At 42.3% G+C, this 17901-nt stretch overlaps 1 protein-coding gene across 7 annotated transcripts in view; it reads left to right on the top strand.

The window, feature by feature from the left end:
• FCHSD1 (FCH and double SH3 domains 1) overlaps window positions 1–17901 on the top strand; it is an 88503-nt gene that overhangs the window by 2324 nt on the left and 68278 nt on the right. For 4 of the 7 annotated variants that reach the window (XM_075602002.1, XM_075602001.1, XM_075602003.1 and 1 more), the window contains 3 exons: window positions 1577–1674; window positions 9024–9121; window positions 12288–12330. In XM_075602002.1, the coding sequence (XP_075458117.1) occupies window positions 1577–1674; window positions 9024–9121; window positions 12288–12330 (239 nt within the window). The remainder of the gene's footprint in view (window positions 1–1576; window positions 1675–9023; window positions 9122–12287; window positions 12331–17901) is intronic. The other 3 variants (XM_075602004.1, XM_075602007.1, XM_075602006.1) reach the window with 1 other exon arrangement.

Genomic DNA, 17901 nt, shown 5'->3' with positions numbered 1-17901 from the left:
TTTTTATTTAAGGTTCTGCACTCCGAGAGTTTGGTCTTTTGAGGCACGCATTGTGCCACTGCATTGTATTCATATTGTCATTGTATTACTGTATATACCATTCTGCAAAGTAAATTTATTTTTTACATGTCTTGCTAATTAATAATTGCTATACCCTCTTTTTTTTTTTTTTTGCACTGACAAACCAATCCTTTGCTTTTAACTCTACACAATACATTCAGGACCGAAGTGCAAAACATATGGAGGTGTTATGGCATATGACTTGGGTGTTGGTCGGATGCGCTGTCAGTCTTCCACCCTAGAAGAGGCTGCACGAGTGCTGCTTGGGTATAATTGTTACAGATCTTTAGAAATGAAAGATGCTTTATACATACACGATAATATTATAAATCACAATAATTTAATTTATTTTTAGGTGGGTGGTTGCAGAAAATGCAGTAAAATGTATTAATTTTGTTATAAAGTAATCGCTCAACTGTTGAAATGCTTGAATGAGGTAGATTATGAAAAGCTGGCACTCACAGGAAATATTACAAAAAAGGTAAATTAATGTCTCGTCTTGTGTATGGACCTTTGTCAAGATTCAATTTATTAAGTGAACCTTTCTTAACATACAAGTTAAGTGCCAGACTCTACAGACCATGAGTCCTTGTTTGAGTGCTACAGTACTTCTTACTAGTTTAGAACAGATACGTTCATGAAAAGTTGTTCATAAAGCAAAATTCTGCATATCGAACTCTATTTTCCCATTGACTTCCATTATATAACGAGCTGTGTTCCTACAGAAAAAAAAAATCATGACCAATCCATAATAAAATTGCACTTAAGAATGCAGTTAACTTTTTTCTTTTTTAAAAAAAATGGGAAATTGATAATTGTACGATAAAATATTAATAATAATCATTGTCAAAATGAAGAGCGTGGGGAAGCCAGTTGAGTATGAAAAGCGCGCGCAAACTACCTAGAGCAGTATGAACTGCGTTAGGACAAACGACAGACCGTGCATTGTACGATCTCCCCCCCCCCCCAAATGTATAGTTTAGAGATTAAAAAGTCTTTAAATGTGATTTTCTTAACATTCCGTATGTCTAATTTCTTCCCTAATTTATAAACACATATGGAATTTCGTTATATTGAGGGATACCTATGCTTCAGTGTTGGCATACTGATAAAAATACATCAACTATTGACATTTTATTTTACATTTCTATTCCTTTTTGTATCATATTTTAGTTTTTTTATCCTGATAAAGATCCACGTAGAAGCCCGAAACATCAAAGCCTCAATAAAACCTTTTTGTTGTTGTTGCAATGGTCCACGTGAGTGCCAGATTAATGATGGTCCACCCTGTTTTCAGTCAGAAACTGCTTAGTGCTGTGACTACATTGTTGCCCCCTACAAGACCACAACCGTGAATCTCCAGACCTGGTTTGGAGCCAGTAAATGTTTTATAGTGTCTTTAAACCATCACCATTTTAAACAGAACAATTTGGTGCTCCAGCAGCGAATTGTACAAAGAGGATATGCATTTAGTGCAATGACGAACAAGCATCATGCTGTTTCTGTACCTTTCCAGGTGAAGGTTACCCAAGAGGTGAAGGTTCGTTTTGGGGAACAGCTATCTAGCCTCCAGAATAAGCAGCAGCAAGATACAGAACTCCTGGAGGATATCAGGTAACCTGATGTGTGCTAGAAACACCGTAAATATGAACTACAGTACACATTCTGCTGGGAAGCCATATGTGACATGGTGATTATTAAGGTGTCAAACATGAATATTCAAAGTTTTGCCTTGAATACCCATCTCATTCACCTGATCGTCTTTTTACACTTGCTGTAGACTGCTTGGCTAAAACTTGACTGTACAAATGACCTTGTTACCATTCTGAGATATATACATATACATACACACATTTTAAGTTATGATGGGTGAAAATGCAACAAAAAACCTGCAACCCTGCCTTTCAACCATATCACCTACAGTAGCATACAGTGCTCCCACTGAGCAAGGGATTCTGGGATTCTGCATGTCATTTCCCAGAATCCATTGCTGCAGTGGGAGCACTGTATGCTAGGTCAGCCGTGACTGCCTGCGGGGGGGGGGCGCGCGGTTTACAGAGCTGCCGGGCTTCTGTAAACCTTTACTTACCTTGGCTCCACACACGTCGCCATGGCAACGCAGCATCATTTCAGGTGACATGACGCCTGAGGGGGAGGGTGCGGGGGTGAGGTGACCGCCGGCAGGGGGGCCCAGGGAAAAAAGTTTGTGCCCCCCCTGTGCTAGGTGATAATAATGTATATAAAAAATAAATAAATATTTTCTTTAAATTTATTTAAACACTGCTTGAACTTTTATTTTTGCTGCACCCCTCTCTTTGGAAACTGTCATTCAGAGTTTCTGAAACGAGCAGCTAGGATTCCACCCTACAACAAGCCTTCATGCTAAATTAGGATTATAAATGTAACTAGTTTTGCTATGCAAAGGGATCTGTCCAGCTCAGAGGTGTGGGAATCCTAATTAAGACTCTGGGGCCTATGCAGAGAGCAGCGAATTTTAAAAATGGCGAATTTAGTAAAAAGTAGCTTTTTTGGAGAGTTTTATTCTCCATATGCAGAAAAGTGCGAATTCTGCTATGTTTAACATGGATGCGTGTGGCGAGTTTAAATTGGCGAGATGCGCGCTTCAGAAACGTGTAAAAACAAATTTGCGCCTTTTTTTCCCTTTGCTATGGCCGCGAGCGGCAGCTTCTTGCCAATTTTTTCTGGCGAGGCAAAAAGGAGACAATCGTGCCATTTTATTGGCGCGAACAGCCGCTAGATGGCGTTCGCGGCTCTCTGCATTAGGATATTTTTAAAACTGGCGAGATTGAGGTTCTCGCCAGCCGCGAGGCGAGTTTTACAAATAGAAAAGAAAAATTGGCGCGTTTTTCGGAACTCGCCATTTTCTGCTGTTTTCTGCGCGATTTTCTCCAAAAAATGGCGAATTTCGAAATAGCGCTGCTCTCTGCATAGGCCCCTCTGTCTGTTAATATGCCTTCAGTAGTAAAAATAATATTCACTTATAGTATTTCAATTTGATATGAATACTTTATATTTAATGTTATAGACCAGAAGACTTTAATTTAAATAATTCTACGGCTGCTGTTGATGCAAATTGGGGGATATTGCCTTTTTACATGCACAACATTAGCTTTACCTTTTTCTTATCGTTGTTTAAGCATAGGTATCTAAAGCGTACTGTAACACTTAACTGTAAAATTGCCTATATTTTGTCATTTTTGATGTATTGTAATCGCAAAAAATATAAATACATATTATAATAGAACAGTAGTAGGCACTCAAAGTGCATGTAGGTTTAAGAAACAATCCACATATCTTTCAGTGGGTGCAAGCTGGACTGTCATAGAACCCCCCCCAAAATGATGAACATACAAAAAAAAAAAAAAAAAGTTGTCCGCAGCACTCCATTAATAACAGGTGTTTTTTTTTTTTTTTAACTTTATTAATGGGCTTATTTCTTATATTTTTGTATATGACGGTTAATAAAGTTAAAAAAAATGTTGATGGCGTGCTGCGGACAACTTTCTATATCTTTCTATCTCTCTCTATATCCTATCTATCTCTATCAGGGATGTAAAAATCCAACGCGCCTAAAATGTTCCCCCTTGCACCGGAGATGCAGCGCTGACTGACCTGTCAGTGACCGCTGTTACCGGCAACAGCGCACCAAATCCTGCTTTACTACTGCTACATGAAAGCAGGATCGGGCGCACTGTGGCTGACTGCGGCGGTGGTTACCAGGTTAAGGGGAGTGCAAGTGGAATCTGAGAGCAGGAGGCAGGTGCACAAGGACTGGGGGAGGGAGCGGGGGAGGCAGTGAGGCAAAGTTTTAGGACTCTGTCCGTCCCTGCTCTCAATGTTCATCAGTGTGTGTTTTCAGAGACACACACACAACCTGCCGGGGTTGTTACCAGAACATACGCCCCCACCACTCGACAAAAGTTTGGCTCCTAAAAATTCTAGCTGGCTCCTATGCTAGCATTTTTTTTGTCCACCCACGGTAGAGATTTTTATACAAGTGTGTGTATAGTATAGTGATAATGTACTTTATGAAGACAGATACAATGAGTCCCTTCACTGATTGTTGTCAAATTTGTTGCTTGAGGGACTCAAGGTGATTTGTTCTAAATTGCAGGTTCTGCCTCATAAAAATAGTTAATAACCACCCATAATTTTATCACCCTGCTATTTATCGTTTTCTAAAAAATCATTAATCTTCATTGCGTCTTCGTATGTATCCTCTGAGGTTGACAGGTGTCTCCTTGCACAGGTAGGTCTGTGACGTCTTACTGTAGCTGGTACATTCCTCAGTGGAAAACAGTTACACGGGAGGTACTGTATTGTAAAGTAAATCGGAGGAGACCTGCTTGAGGAAATCATGTTCTCTGCGCCTCCTGTAATTCTTTATGAAGCATATTTTAACAGTGCATTCACTTCCTTTCAGGGGAGAGCTAAATAAACTTCTGGCTTTTCAGGAGTTTTAGTGAGTGGGTGGTTAGCAAAAATTTCTGTAATTTAAAGCAGTCGTCCCATCTAAAATGCATTTGGTGTCAAGTTCATAACATGATGTTCCTTTAAACATACATTTTTTTCCTCCCCGACGTTCATAAAGATGACAGTGTTACAGATGCAAACACAAATCCTAAATACACGCACACATAAAAAGGAATAAATGCAGTAACTAAAACAATTCAGAGACGGAAGCCACATTCTCCACCATAAATCACATGGTCCTAATGTATAGAAGATAATGAAAGTAACCCACCAGACTGGGATGAATAGAATATATAGTGTTTAAAAAAATAATAATAATTTACATGGCTACAGTATGTTTTCTATTCTTTTCAGTCTGGTGTGGTACTCTGATTCTCTTGTAAGTTATAGCTGTAGCAAACCTTGCTGTTCCCACTTGTGTGCGATGAGGTATATATTGTAAAATTCTGCACCAACACTGCCATTGAATCCTACAAAAACTCTGTGATATTCTGAGTTACAGATGTAGCAGGACTTGCTGTCTCCGGAGCCGCGCCTAAAAAAGCTTAAAGTCACGGCTCCGGAGATACAGATGTAGTAAGACTTACTGCCACAAGTGCCGCGGACGAACAATCAAAAGTGTGCGGCGCTGGGTGCAGTGTCTACAGTGATCATGCTCTGAGGGGTCCATGATTCTGTTTGGGACCCCCCACAGAGTTAATATTTCGTTGCTACGATCACTAGGGCTAAGGCACTGAAGATAAGTCTTGCTACATCTATAGTACTTCTGCAACACCGCTGTGGGGTTCCATGCTTAACGCAGGTTTCCCGGTCGCCGGAAACAATATAACTTGCACTACAGATGCAGCGGCCATTATTTGAACATATCACGCGGTGTATACCTCAGAATAACCATGTCATGGTGCGAGATTTCTTCCAACTGTACCACCTTAATACGCGTGTGCAGGCGAGTGCATAAAATGGCATTTTAGTGTTCTGGCTTTTAAACACCTGAAATTTACACAGTAGCACAGTACTGTACACATTACAATTCATTCATTTCATTGCACACAATCCATGAAATTCAAACAAAGCAACCGCGATAAACATATGTGCCTGGGGCGATTGTCCGCGTTCATGCCGCGTGGAGTACAGCAGCTCACACAAACGGTGCCGTGATTTGTTAAAATAATGGCCGCTACATCTGTACATCTGTGTAATGAATTATATAGTGTTATCCATGAGAACAAAGGCACGCTATACCATCTGCGTCATTATATTTTATTTTTTATATGGCTTTGATTACTGTGGCAATCCATGAGGCCATTTTATTCCATCTCGTGTACGCTGGTTTTCAAAGCATCGTACCTCGGGAATGGAAAACATTGATGCTGAAAATGGGATTGAAAAGAGGAGAACAATGGCTTCAAAGGTTAAGGACAAAGTAATCGGTTTAGTGCTTTGTGAATATGTGTATGTGTGTGTTAGAGGAGGTGGAAACTAGGCTGCCTAATCTTGTTAGAGACATCCCCAATGATTCCGTGTTATTGAACTTGGACCTATTCAATATAGTGGGTGAGTAAAGCATTCCCTTCTGGTCCCTTGAATGGAAGTGAATGTATTCCAGCAAGAATGTTTCCATCATAAGAAATCAACATATTCACCCCTTTATCAACATTGTAGAGTTATTTAGCTCTAAATGTAACGCAAAGGCCTCGTGCCAACAATACTACGTTGTCATGGCAATAGTCTGTGCAAGATGTGATCAACAGAGCGGCCATGTTGAAAATGTGACGGATTTGGGAAATTTAGAGTATACTTTGAGATGATGATACATAACTGCCAATTAGATAATGATTTAGGCTGTGACTAAGAGACCAGTAAGAATTGAAAATCAGGAGTGGATCACTATCACACTGCTGATGTGGAGATAATTGTTTAGCCATGGCATACCTGGCAGCCAGTGACGGTTTAGAAATAGATGATAGAATGTTTTATAAAAAAAAAGGTGTTTTTTATTTAAGCTACAATGCCTCTAAGGCTGCACTTATAGTGCGTGTCATGATAATGTCATGAGATATTGGGTATTTTTAATCCCTTTTGGTGCTTGAGGGGTTAATGAGCTACACTTGTGTACAAAATACCAAATGCTGGGTTTGAAACTGGTCAGGACTGTTTTCTGTCTGCTCTGAATTTCAAAGTATTCTGTAGAAAGGGGTGGGCTTATGACGGTGCCTTAAGAAAATATTGTAGCTAAGGCTAAGGCCCCGGTCACGCCGCTGTAACGCGCGCCCGTGCTTTTGGCGGTGAGTTCAGCCGATTCCCCGGTCTGCAGATCACTGCAGGAGGAGAGACCGGGGGGGGCGTGGCGGAGGAGTGACGGGGCGCGGCCATGACGTCACCCGGCAGGTTCGCCCTCATTGGCTGAACCGCCGGGGGGCGTGCCTAATCGCTCGACGCGGGTCCTTCTCTGAATTCTATTGAGAGCAGGAGTAGCTCTCGCGCGAGCGCTGCGGCCCCCCCTCGCAGCGGGCCCGGCGGCATTGCGGGGAGGGCTCTCGTGCGTGTGGCGGACGCTGTAGTAGGCAGCGGGGGCAAGGCCTAAGTCTGGAGGAGATTGTTACTGGGCAGATCTGACTAGGGGCATGCTTGGATAGCATAGCAGACCTCATCTTCTGAACCAGTGCCTCTCTGGGGAAAATCCATAGCATGTGGTAATGTACTGTATAGGATTTTCTGTTTTACCCCTTTTATTTTAAGAAGCTGTTCTGCCTTATATTGTAATTGTATGTTTATTTTTTAATACCTTTTCTGTAATTCAAGCACTGTATTTTTATATATATTAAACCATTTAATAAGTAATGCTTTGGGCTCTGAATGAACTTTGTGCACGCTGGAGAGAATAACTTGCTAAATTCAGGCACATGTTACTACAGCTGATTTTGTGTTAAAGTGCATAGTTTTTCCTATAATAAACAGGGACCTGAGGCCCTGGCGGATATTTTAGTCTAAGATCTTTTATCATATCTGCATAACCTCAGGTGGTGGCAGGGGATGGTTATGATGTGCAATTGAGTAGGGGTTAATACTAACTCGCTGGTTCCTTGCAGAGGAGAAAGGGGGGTTGCTAGAGAAGCCTTTGTGTATTAACCCTGATTGCATATCTAAAGTCACGTGCTCACTTGTGTGCTGTTCGTGGCGGTGGTATATTGGGACGGCTTGGAGGAGAGATACAACTCATTTGAGGGACCCTTGAGGGGGTGAAGAGTGAGGCAGCTTGCGGGTTGTGTATTGATCCTTGATCCTGTAAGAGGGGATACTGTCCATTTGACGGACCTTTGCGGAGGTGAAGAGTGGGTGCGCTTGCGAGCGTCTGTATTAACCCTTGTCGCGTGCTAGCAGGGGGTCGTACGTGACAGTGCGCGTGACGGCGCCACGACGGGTGACATCACCCATCGCAGTAGCCGCTAGCGACAGTTGTCATTTGCTTTGCGGCGACGTTGGGACCTGGTCATTGATTGGTTCAGAGGCTGTCACATGTGGCGACAGCCTCTGAAAAATCAAATTTGACCGGCTTCCAAATTTTGCATCGCTTGCGTCGCGCTTACTATAGGCGCACGCGACGGCGGCAATACATTTGTTTTCGGGCGACGTCGCTGGCACTATACGCGCAGCCTTAGATACTAGACATCTTATACTATAAAGCCAACGATAAGGAAGGTGTTGAATACCTGAGTGCTTTTAATTGGGATGCGGTGCGGGTGTAGGTGAGGGTCTGGAAGGGGGAGGGGAGGCAGCGGTGCAGGTAACCAGCTGGCGGCGCTCGTGATGGGGGTGCGCTCCCTCTTGGGATGCGTTGTGGGTGGAGGTGAGGAGATGAGGGGAGGCAGCGGTGTGGGTAACCTGGAGCGGCGGCGGCCGGGTGTAGCGTGTGAGGCGGGGGGGTGGCTGGTGGAGGTGAGGAGCTGCGGGCGGGTGCTGTGTTTCATGCAGCGGGGTGTTGGGGTTGAGGTGGCGGTCCCGCTAGGGTGGGTTTGCTGTGGGTTTAGGGAGTTGGCTGCACGGTATGTGTCTCTCGGTCAGAGCGGCACGCGGTGTGTGGAGGCTGAGGGTGTATGTAGCCCTGTTTTGTGACGACAACCCACCCCGCAGGTCAATCAGAGCGTGAGCCACCGCCAACCAATCAGCAACAACCCATAGACAAACAATTTTTCACTTTTTATATATAGATATAGATTATATACTTTGCCAAGAGGGATTAAGATTTAAGAAGCAATCCAATTTAGCTGATCATTTTAAAAGATATCCTATCTATCCATTAAAAGTACATACACAATCATAAAAAAAATACATATATTCAGCAGAAATCCATAAGCAATGTATGCACTGTTCGATCCACAAAGATTAATGGTGATATTAAATATCCAGTTCAGGTAATGGTTTTTATATGCAGCGTAAATGTAAACAGCCCTCTCCCCGCTTCTTCACAGCATGCCTGAAGAAAATTTCAGCATACAACGACATGATAAAGATATGGATAGACTGGACAACCACAATTTAGACCGCCTCCAGGACCTATCTTCGGATGGTACCCATTTAGAAATACAAAATAGTGGCCTGAAACGCAAGTCCATATCCTATATATTCCCATAGCGACAATATTAAAGTCTCTTTTTTTTTAACCTTGTCATATAGATGTAGACCTTCTATGTACACAAGGAAACACAAAATATAAATAGAACACGACGAAAGAGAACAGCCCTAGAAAGGCTAGCACAAAACAATACAATACCTCCTCTTTTGATTACAAATGTTGTTGTTATACTAAAAAGATGTGTCTACATAAAAGAAGCCTATACATCAGGAGTGGCCAACTCCAGTCCTCAAGGACCACCACCATGTCAGGTTTTTAAGATAGCCCTGCTTCAGCACAGTTGGTTCAGTTGAAGTAAAGCTTCATCTGCAGGTACAGGCCAAGCTAAAACATACTCATACTCCAAACAGATTAATTGTAATTTCTTCATCTACAGATTAACCTAGGGGTGTGCAAACTGGGGGACATGAGCGGCTGAAAAAGTCTAGCGCTCTTCCCAAAGGCATTTAAATTAAATGCAGAGGGACTGCGCAAGGCCTGTGCAACTTCTACTTACTGGCTTCAGGACGCGTCACCATGGCTACGCTGTGTCAAATGACGCTGTAGGGTCATGTGTTCCCGTGGTGTCATTTGACGCCGTGTGTCACGTGATGTCATGTGACCCCAAGTGATGCCGCACCGAGATAGGGGGGGGGGGGCGCCAGAATGGAGGAGAACAGGCAAGGGGGCACAGCAACAAAAATTTGTGCAGCCCTGGATTAACCTATGCATGGCTTGCTAACATGAAACAATAATAAAATAAAACAATAACATATACTCATCCTTGGAAAAGTTTGGGCACAAAGCATATAACCTTGATAGGGTACAAAATGGAACTCACTTGTTCCTATTTACCTATTAGTCAGTTGTCTTCCTTTAAAAGTGGGAGATTGTGGAATGTGAGAAAAACACACCATGAAACGAACATCACAAAATTAGTCTAGGAAAACTAAATGGATTATTGCAGACAAGAAGGATTTTGAATAACATTCTGAATCACAGAAATCCATCTTCAAACACAGCTATTTTTATTTTGAAGGAATTTTTTATTCAGTGTTGTGGGACTGTAATGGGCACCAGGTTCGCCCCTGCATATGAAAATCTATATTTAGGATCATGGGAGGAACACACGATTTGGAAACGGAATCCATTTATTGAGCATACTGTATACAGTAGAACTATACAAATGCTACATTGATGACATTATCATAATTTGGAAAGGTGGCAAAGATCTTTTGGGATCCGTTCTTTCATACATTAATAATGTTAGGGTTCTTGTTTTTGTGTGTCGGGAGAAAATAGCATTTTTAGATATCCAATTGTTAATAGACGAATTGGGGAACATCCTCAAGAAACTTTGCACTATAAAAAAAGTGGCTGTCTTGATGCCACAAGCGGAAGGGCAACTACAAAGAACACACCCAAATTTCAAGGTTTCAAGAAAAAAATTGTAATTAGCAATTCATTCTTTTAAACAAAGGTTTTGAAGCAGGGGCTCTCCGTAGTTGAATCCCATTAATTTTAGCAATGGGGACCCCCTGCCTCTTGACATACAGACTGCCATATGGGGTGCCGGTATCTCTAAAGTTTTAAAGCTCCTGCGTCATGTGGGACAATAAGAACCTGCACCTGATGATGTCACAGCTTCCTATTGGCCCATAGTGCCGGGAGCTTTGAAACTCCACAGTACGTGATCTCTGCTAGCAGAGCAGCTACTGGCACCCCTATGGAGGGAAGTGTCTCCGGAAGCAGGGGGTCCACGGAGCTGAAATGAATGAGGTTCACCTCCGGAGACCCCTTGCTTCATTCCCATGCTAAAAATAAAAAAAAGAAATTGTAAAAATCGGCCACATGGATTGTCTATTTTTTTTAATAGAGCATATGAAAGTGTTTAAAATGGACAGACACACACTGACACAATTAAAATAAACGAGACCAATGGAGTAAAATTTATTACAAAATATAATAGACGCAACAAAAATACATGGCATTTAAAAAAAAAAAAGAAAAGGACTGGTCTATCCTGCAACCGGATGGAATCCTACATGGGATATTCCAAAAGAATCCAACCATCATATTCAAGAGAAGCTTGAATCTCAAGAAAAGGACAGCACCCAGTGAATGAAGGAAAAATACAAATTGGAAAAAGTTCAAACCACACTATATGCAAGGCCTCGGCCAGGGTTCCTGCTGGCGTGCGGAGGCGCGCTGAGGCTCAGGGAAAGCGGGTGCTTTCCCTGGCCTTAGACAGCGCGCCGTCCGAGGGCGTGTCGGCGGGCGGGCCAGTGACGTCACGGAGCTGGTTTGCCCTCATTGGGCGAACCGCTCACGTGGCCGGCCCTGCGCTCCGGCAAGCGCTTGGTTTAAAAATTTACCTAAGACCTACGCTTCCGCGCACTTGCGGAAGCGTAGGCGAGCCCCTACTAAAGCCGCTTTCATTGCGGCTGCAGGGGCTCACTGGTAAGTATCAGCATGGCGCGCTGACCATGCCCGAGGCTTAAGGGTGAATCTGATATTTTAAAGGGCAGTTTTAAATGTAATGCTACGAGATGCTTAACATGTACATTTATAAATGTAGACAAACCGTTGTATTCTTAAATGAATGGTCGCTGTTTTAGCATCAAACAATTCATCAACTGTAGTTCCTGCTACTACGTTGTTGACCTATTGGTGTCCCTGGGTGCTAAGATATGTATGACGCACCACAATAAGTTTTAAGAAGCTTTTTCTTTGGGCATGAGAAATATTGTGACCGGTCTCACCAAGCGTGGAGTGTCAAAGCACTTCCTGACGCACCATAACAAAGACACTACAGGAATGCATGTAAAGGGGATTTAACGGGTTGCCTTGGGAAATAGGAATTTTCACTCATTAAACTGAGACCATGTGAGATTTTTTTGGGATCCATTCCATGCAGACCATAGCACAAATTGGTTTGAATCAAGACACAGATCATGCTGCTTTCATTGAGGGAGCCCGACTACACATGCAATCTTGTTAGAGGACACTCCTCTTTGGTTCTGTTACCTTTTTTAATCATTTATTTGTTTAATGTTTCATGACATTTCAAATTCTTTTACCAATAATTTTTTTTCCAATTTTTTTTTTGATCCCTATACAGGCATACCCCGCTTTAAGGACACTCACTTTAAGTACACTCACGAGTAAGTACATATCGCCCAATAGTCAAACGGCAGCTCACGCATGCGCCTGTCAGCACGTCCTGAACAGCAAAGTTGAACTCCCTACCTGTACCAAAGCTGTGCGCAAGCGGGGAGACTATAGAGCCTGTTACACATGCGTTATTTACATCAGTTATGCACGTATATGATGATTGCAGTGCAGTACATGCATCGATAAGTGGGAAAAAGGTAGTGCTTCACTTTAAGTACATTTTCGCTTTACATACATGCTCTGGTCCCATTGCGTACGTTAATGTGGGGTATGCCTGTACTGTTGTTTTTATCATATAAATGTATTTTTTATGTTGGCAATCTTAATATGGCTTTTATTATACATTCTCAAGCCTGTATTGTTATTTTATATCACTGTCTAAATCAAATCTCTTTTTTGATCAGCTTTGTCAGAATTTTTTTTTCATGTGTCTTTATATTTGGAAATGTACACGTATGTGTATTAGAGCTGTTTTACCTTTTAATATCGGAGTTGCACAACTTTTTTTTCAGTCATCTAGCCACTGGTGCCCATACACATCTGGATCCAGCAAACTAACAGTTTAACATTATGAAGTGATTCTATAATCAAGTGCTCAGCTGCTCACCACACAGCCAATGATCTCTTGAGAAAGGAACGAAGTTGTTCCGAAATGCATTGAATTGCTGTGGCAATGATTCTACCACCTGGTTGCAACTCCGACAGTGATGCTGTGACGTCGGCTTTCTGTACCCCTTCAGAGGTCCGAACCGAGACTTTGGCAAGTGAGTAGTGTGGTGGCTGCAGATGGACCACCGCAGGACAAGGGAATCGTGTTTCTGGAACAGTCGGTTGTACGATCTCTCTAAATGCTATTATTTTAGCTATGTTTGTGAGTATTGCATTTGCATACATTAATATTAAATTGATCTACACCATGGAAGAGTTTTTGGTTTTTTTTGCGCTTATCTTCTAGGTGTGTGTGTGTGCGCGCTGTATATCTCTCAATGTAACTGGCTTCCTTGGAATGGTCCCTGGCCATATTCACTGTAGTTCTAGTCCACATGACAGTTTTTGGCGCTAGAAGACACCATGCCCATTCACGTGAATCCAGCACTAGAGTAGCACCACTTAGTAAATATGGCCCTATATTACCAATAAAAGTAACTGTTCTACTTATTTGTCTTTTCAAAAGTGAATATGCTTTTCTGTTCTCCTAGGACATTGATTCAAGCTACTTCTGTTTGATCTATTTGTCAAATGCTGACTTCATGATTTAGCTCTGAGCTCTGAGCACTGACGAACAGTCTTATCACCAAAAAACATTAACTAAAAGTTGTAAAAACTCACCAAACGATTCTCTATACAGTATTTAACTTATTAAAGCCACAAGCCAATGTGGTTTAAAGGAGTGGTTCCTTTTACATTTTTAAGGAGTTTTTCACCTTACAGTAGGGTATCTTTGTTCACTTCTAGTTTATTTTTCTGCTTGCTGATTTAAAAATAAATAAAAATAAAACGATTTCAAACCAAATCCTCCAACAATCGACACGTAAAACTAAGTACATTGTGTTTGCTGTTTCCGTGATCTCTAGGAAGGTGACACAGAAACATATTTACTATAAGCAAAGATCATATTAGCAATATGTGTATATATTTCTACAGTATATTCTTGTATACACACACAATAGAAGTGGTGTTAACCTCCCTCCTAACCAGCTGATTATTAGCAAAAATGTAATCAATTGTCCAGCTGCTTTAATTAGCTGAAGTTTCAGGAGCCTTTGGCAGAAATTGGTAGGGACCGCTGAATTAAATAGGTACTGGACATAAAAAAAACAAGCACAGTATCTGCTCAATAAGTACAGTTGGATGGTATGGTATTGTATTCCTAAAAAAATCAACACAAACCCTAAATGAATATGGCTGTTAAGCCCCTCTCACTTCATGATAGTATTATACCTTTTCTGGTCGGCATGGAAAAAAAGCTGTGTTCTGCCTGGTGGAGCAGGAATTTCTGTGTGAACACTTTACTGCAGACTTAGGCCGCGCTTATAGTCCTGGCGATGCTGCAGTCGCTGACAAATCAAATGTAATTGACTTCCAGAGATCACGACCAAGCCATCGCGTCTCTCCTATAAGCGCACGCGACGGATTCAATACATTTTGTTTTGACGCGTCGTCGGGACTATAAGCGCGGCCTTAGGCCTTCCCAAATAAAAATGTACCTAAAAGCAAAAGCAGCTGGGGAATAAAATGACATCCGTTTTGGCGCACTAGTATGTACACTGGCGACACACTTTATTCGAGCTCGGCTAGTCCCACGAATTCGGGTATACCCGGGTGTATTGAGGTTTGTGACTGTTTTCTGCCCGAGTGCATTGAGGTATTTTCCAGGCAGGGATTGAAGCATTTTATTCCTGCTGGCTGCAATACTGCACAGTATATATATATATATACTGCATTACAATTCATGAATTTATGCCATCTGGTAGACACGCGAAGCATTGCAGCCTATTAAAGCCTAATCATTATCATTTAACAGATCAGCCGCCCATCAGCCAGGCATGAACCCAGGCTGGGAAGGCAAACGCAACGGGGCTTGTCAGAGGTGAGGAGCGGTGCATTCCAGGTATCTGCCAGGTACATACTGGGTATTTGCTCGAATAAAGTGTGTCGGTGCAGTAGGTACTATGTCATTGGATCTGGCACTCCAGGGGTCCCGTGGCGACGTTCTGTAGCTACACTGGCGACACACTTTATTCGAGCTTGGCTAGTCCCACGAATTCGGGTATACCTGGGTGTATTGAGGTTTGTGACTGTTTTCTGCCCGAGTGCATTGAGTTATTTTCCAAGCAGGGATTGAAGCATTTTATTCCCGCTGGCTGCAATACTGCACAGTATATATATATATACTGCATTACAATTCATGAATTTATGCCATCTGGTAGACACGCGAAGCATTGCAGCCTATTAAATCCTAATCATTATCATTTAACAGATCAGCCGCCCATCAGCCAGGCATGAACCCAGGCTGGGAAGGCAAATGCAACGGGGCTTGTCAGAGGTGAGGAGTGGCGCATTCCAGGTATCTGCCAGGTACATACCGGGTATTTGCTCGAATAAAGTGTGTCGGTGCAGTACCTCTGAAATTCCCACTCATTTTTGGTAGTGGAAATCGCCCATAGAACACAGGATACAATGTGCACTGATCAGGAACGGAAGGAGCATTACTCCTCCCCATCCGTCCTATAATCAGTGACTGAGCGATCACGATTGCTTCGGCGTGCCGTAAGGGAAGCCACCCAGTGGCTAAAAGGCTTTACGTGGAGCTCATCTAAGTTATACTGTATTTGGGGGAACTGAAAACTTGAATTCAAGTTTTTGTCCTGGACAGGATGGCCTATTTATGTGGGGGGTCCTTAAGTTCAAGGCCATTTCTGTAGGACATCGGGCAAGCCACTTATGGCCTTCAGGGTTAATTTGAACCTGTATGTTTCTCTCATACAAACAAAAAAACATTGTCTTGCTGTTTAAAAGCACGCTGACCATTTTGTGGGATAGTAAGCATCCTTTTGTAGTTTGTACATAATGGCAGCAATTAGCTAAAAGCAAGTTAAAAATAGTGTCGGTGTCAGGTAAGGTAGACTCCAGATGCCAGTTCTATTTTTATGGATGTGCAGTTGTAGGACAGAAGAATGATGCAGTCAGCAGGTCTGGAAAGGACGGTTTGTTTGAAACCTGTCAGGATGGAGCAACAAAAATAAGGCTGACACTCTCATATAGGATTTTTTAGATAAGCAGTTTTTGTTTCTTCAACCTTCCCATCCCGTCGTCTGGCTTGATTCTAATGCTGTCGCTCATTCATATAGATATTTATTTTTCCACTGGTGCAAAAAGTGGGATTTTAATCGTGAACATTTCTTCTGGGACTCCCACCCAATGGGCACCAAGCACCTTCGCTATCGAAATTCAAAATCAACCTGAAAACTCACTTCTTAAATAAAGAGTATAAATAATCCCATAGACTAAATAGAGCTACTACTCGCTAAACTATATAGTATGCTCTTATACACACACTACCCAATGCACTGAAATGTATTGCTACTGTCTCTGCTAGTATCCATACATGCTCATTAGATTGTAAGTTATTTAGGGGCAGGACTCCTTTTTCCACATGTCACATGTGAGTCTTGATACACGTATCCCATCTGAATTGTTACATTCCCAGTATTGTAATGTTTGTTAAAAATGTAACATACTTCGTAGACGGTTGGCTGTATAAAAATATACATACTTACTTTTCTGTCCCCATTTGGATGTCTTCAATCTGGCTAGCCTTTGCTAATGAAGCGTTCCTATTTGTATTTAGTTTCGTCTTTTCCCACAGAGGTTAACATGTGCTGTATTCTTTAAGCTTCAGTTGTTTTTGAGATAAGAAAACCAAGATTCCAAAGAACAGTAACATTAGTTAGAAGGCTCATTAATCACAATCCATCCCCAGCTTTTGAAGAGCAGTGGTGGTGGGGAGGGAGGAGGAGAAGAGACAGAAATAAAATGGTAGAGACTATTGACCCAGCGACTCGGGTAAATGAGACCCTTGTTCAGCCTTCTTTAACTGGCAGCCGGACAAATAAGAGACATGATCAACCTTCTTTTATCAGTCTTACCCTTACTCTACCTGAACAGTAACATGCCAGCCTAACCCTTTCCCTAACTGTTACCCTAATCTGCAATCTCTAAATCCTAATCCTAATGATTTCCAGCTAAATAATGGGAGGAAGGAGGTTTCTAGAGACAGCTGCCAGGTGAATAGATATAGATATATTGATGTAGAGGTATCTGTACCGTGTTACCTGAGCTTTAGTAATCAAGAATGAATAGATGATACCGTTCTGTGGCTAACGAAATGCTTTTATTTGTGCGAGATTTCGCGATACACTGATCTCTTCTTCCGGCGATGTTACATTGAATAAAGTAGGCAAGGGTTTTACTTAAAAACAGTGTCTCTTGGAATGTAAAAAATTAGAACATACAGTGCGCTACTATAGTGATCCTCTAATGTTAATGTAACTACTTAGTTACCCAATTAAAACACCTCAGTGGTAAAATATATTAAATACCAACAACCTCTGATTGTTGAATTGGCGTCTGCAGCTGTTAAGTGCATAGAGGCTCAGCACCCCTAAATAACAGTGAAACAGAAAAAAAACAGCGCAAACGCAATCTGGTTGGTCAACCAGATGTGCTCCTGGGGTTTAAATACCCTTTGGCCACAACCATTAATAATCCCCGAAGAAGTGGCTACGGCTACGAAACGCGTAGGATTAATGCTACACGAGTGACTCCTGAATTATGTTTGGGCACCTTCAGTCACTACCTCTCTACGGAAGAAGAGTGCTATCGCGAGTGACATCACTACTAGCTGACGGCTGTTCTCACTTGGCGGCGTGTCGTGAAGCTGCGCGGAGTAATTGAACTGCAGGCTGGACAGCGGCTCTTGCTGCCTCTGCAAGTTCTTCCCCCGACCTCACGGATTAGCTGGACGGAGGTTCTTCACACGCCGGAGGGAGGTCCTTCGA

The sequence above is a fragment of the Ascaphus truei genome, chromosome 5 (genome assembly GCF_040206685.1).
Source record: "Ascaphus truei isolate aAscTru1 chromosome 5, aAscTru1.hap1, whole genome shotgun sequence".
NCBI lineage: Eukaryota > Metazoa > Chordata > Amphibia > Anura > Ascaphidae > Ascaphus > Ascaphus truei.
Note: the sequence above shows the minus strand (reverse complement) of the source record. Positions and strands in the feature narration are given on the sequence as shown.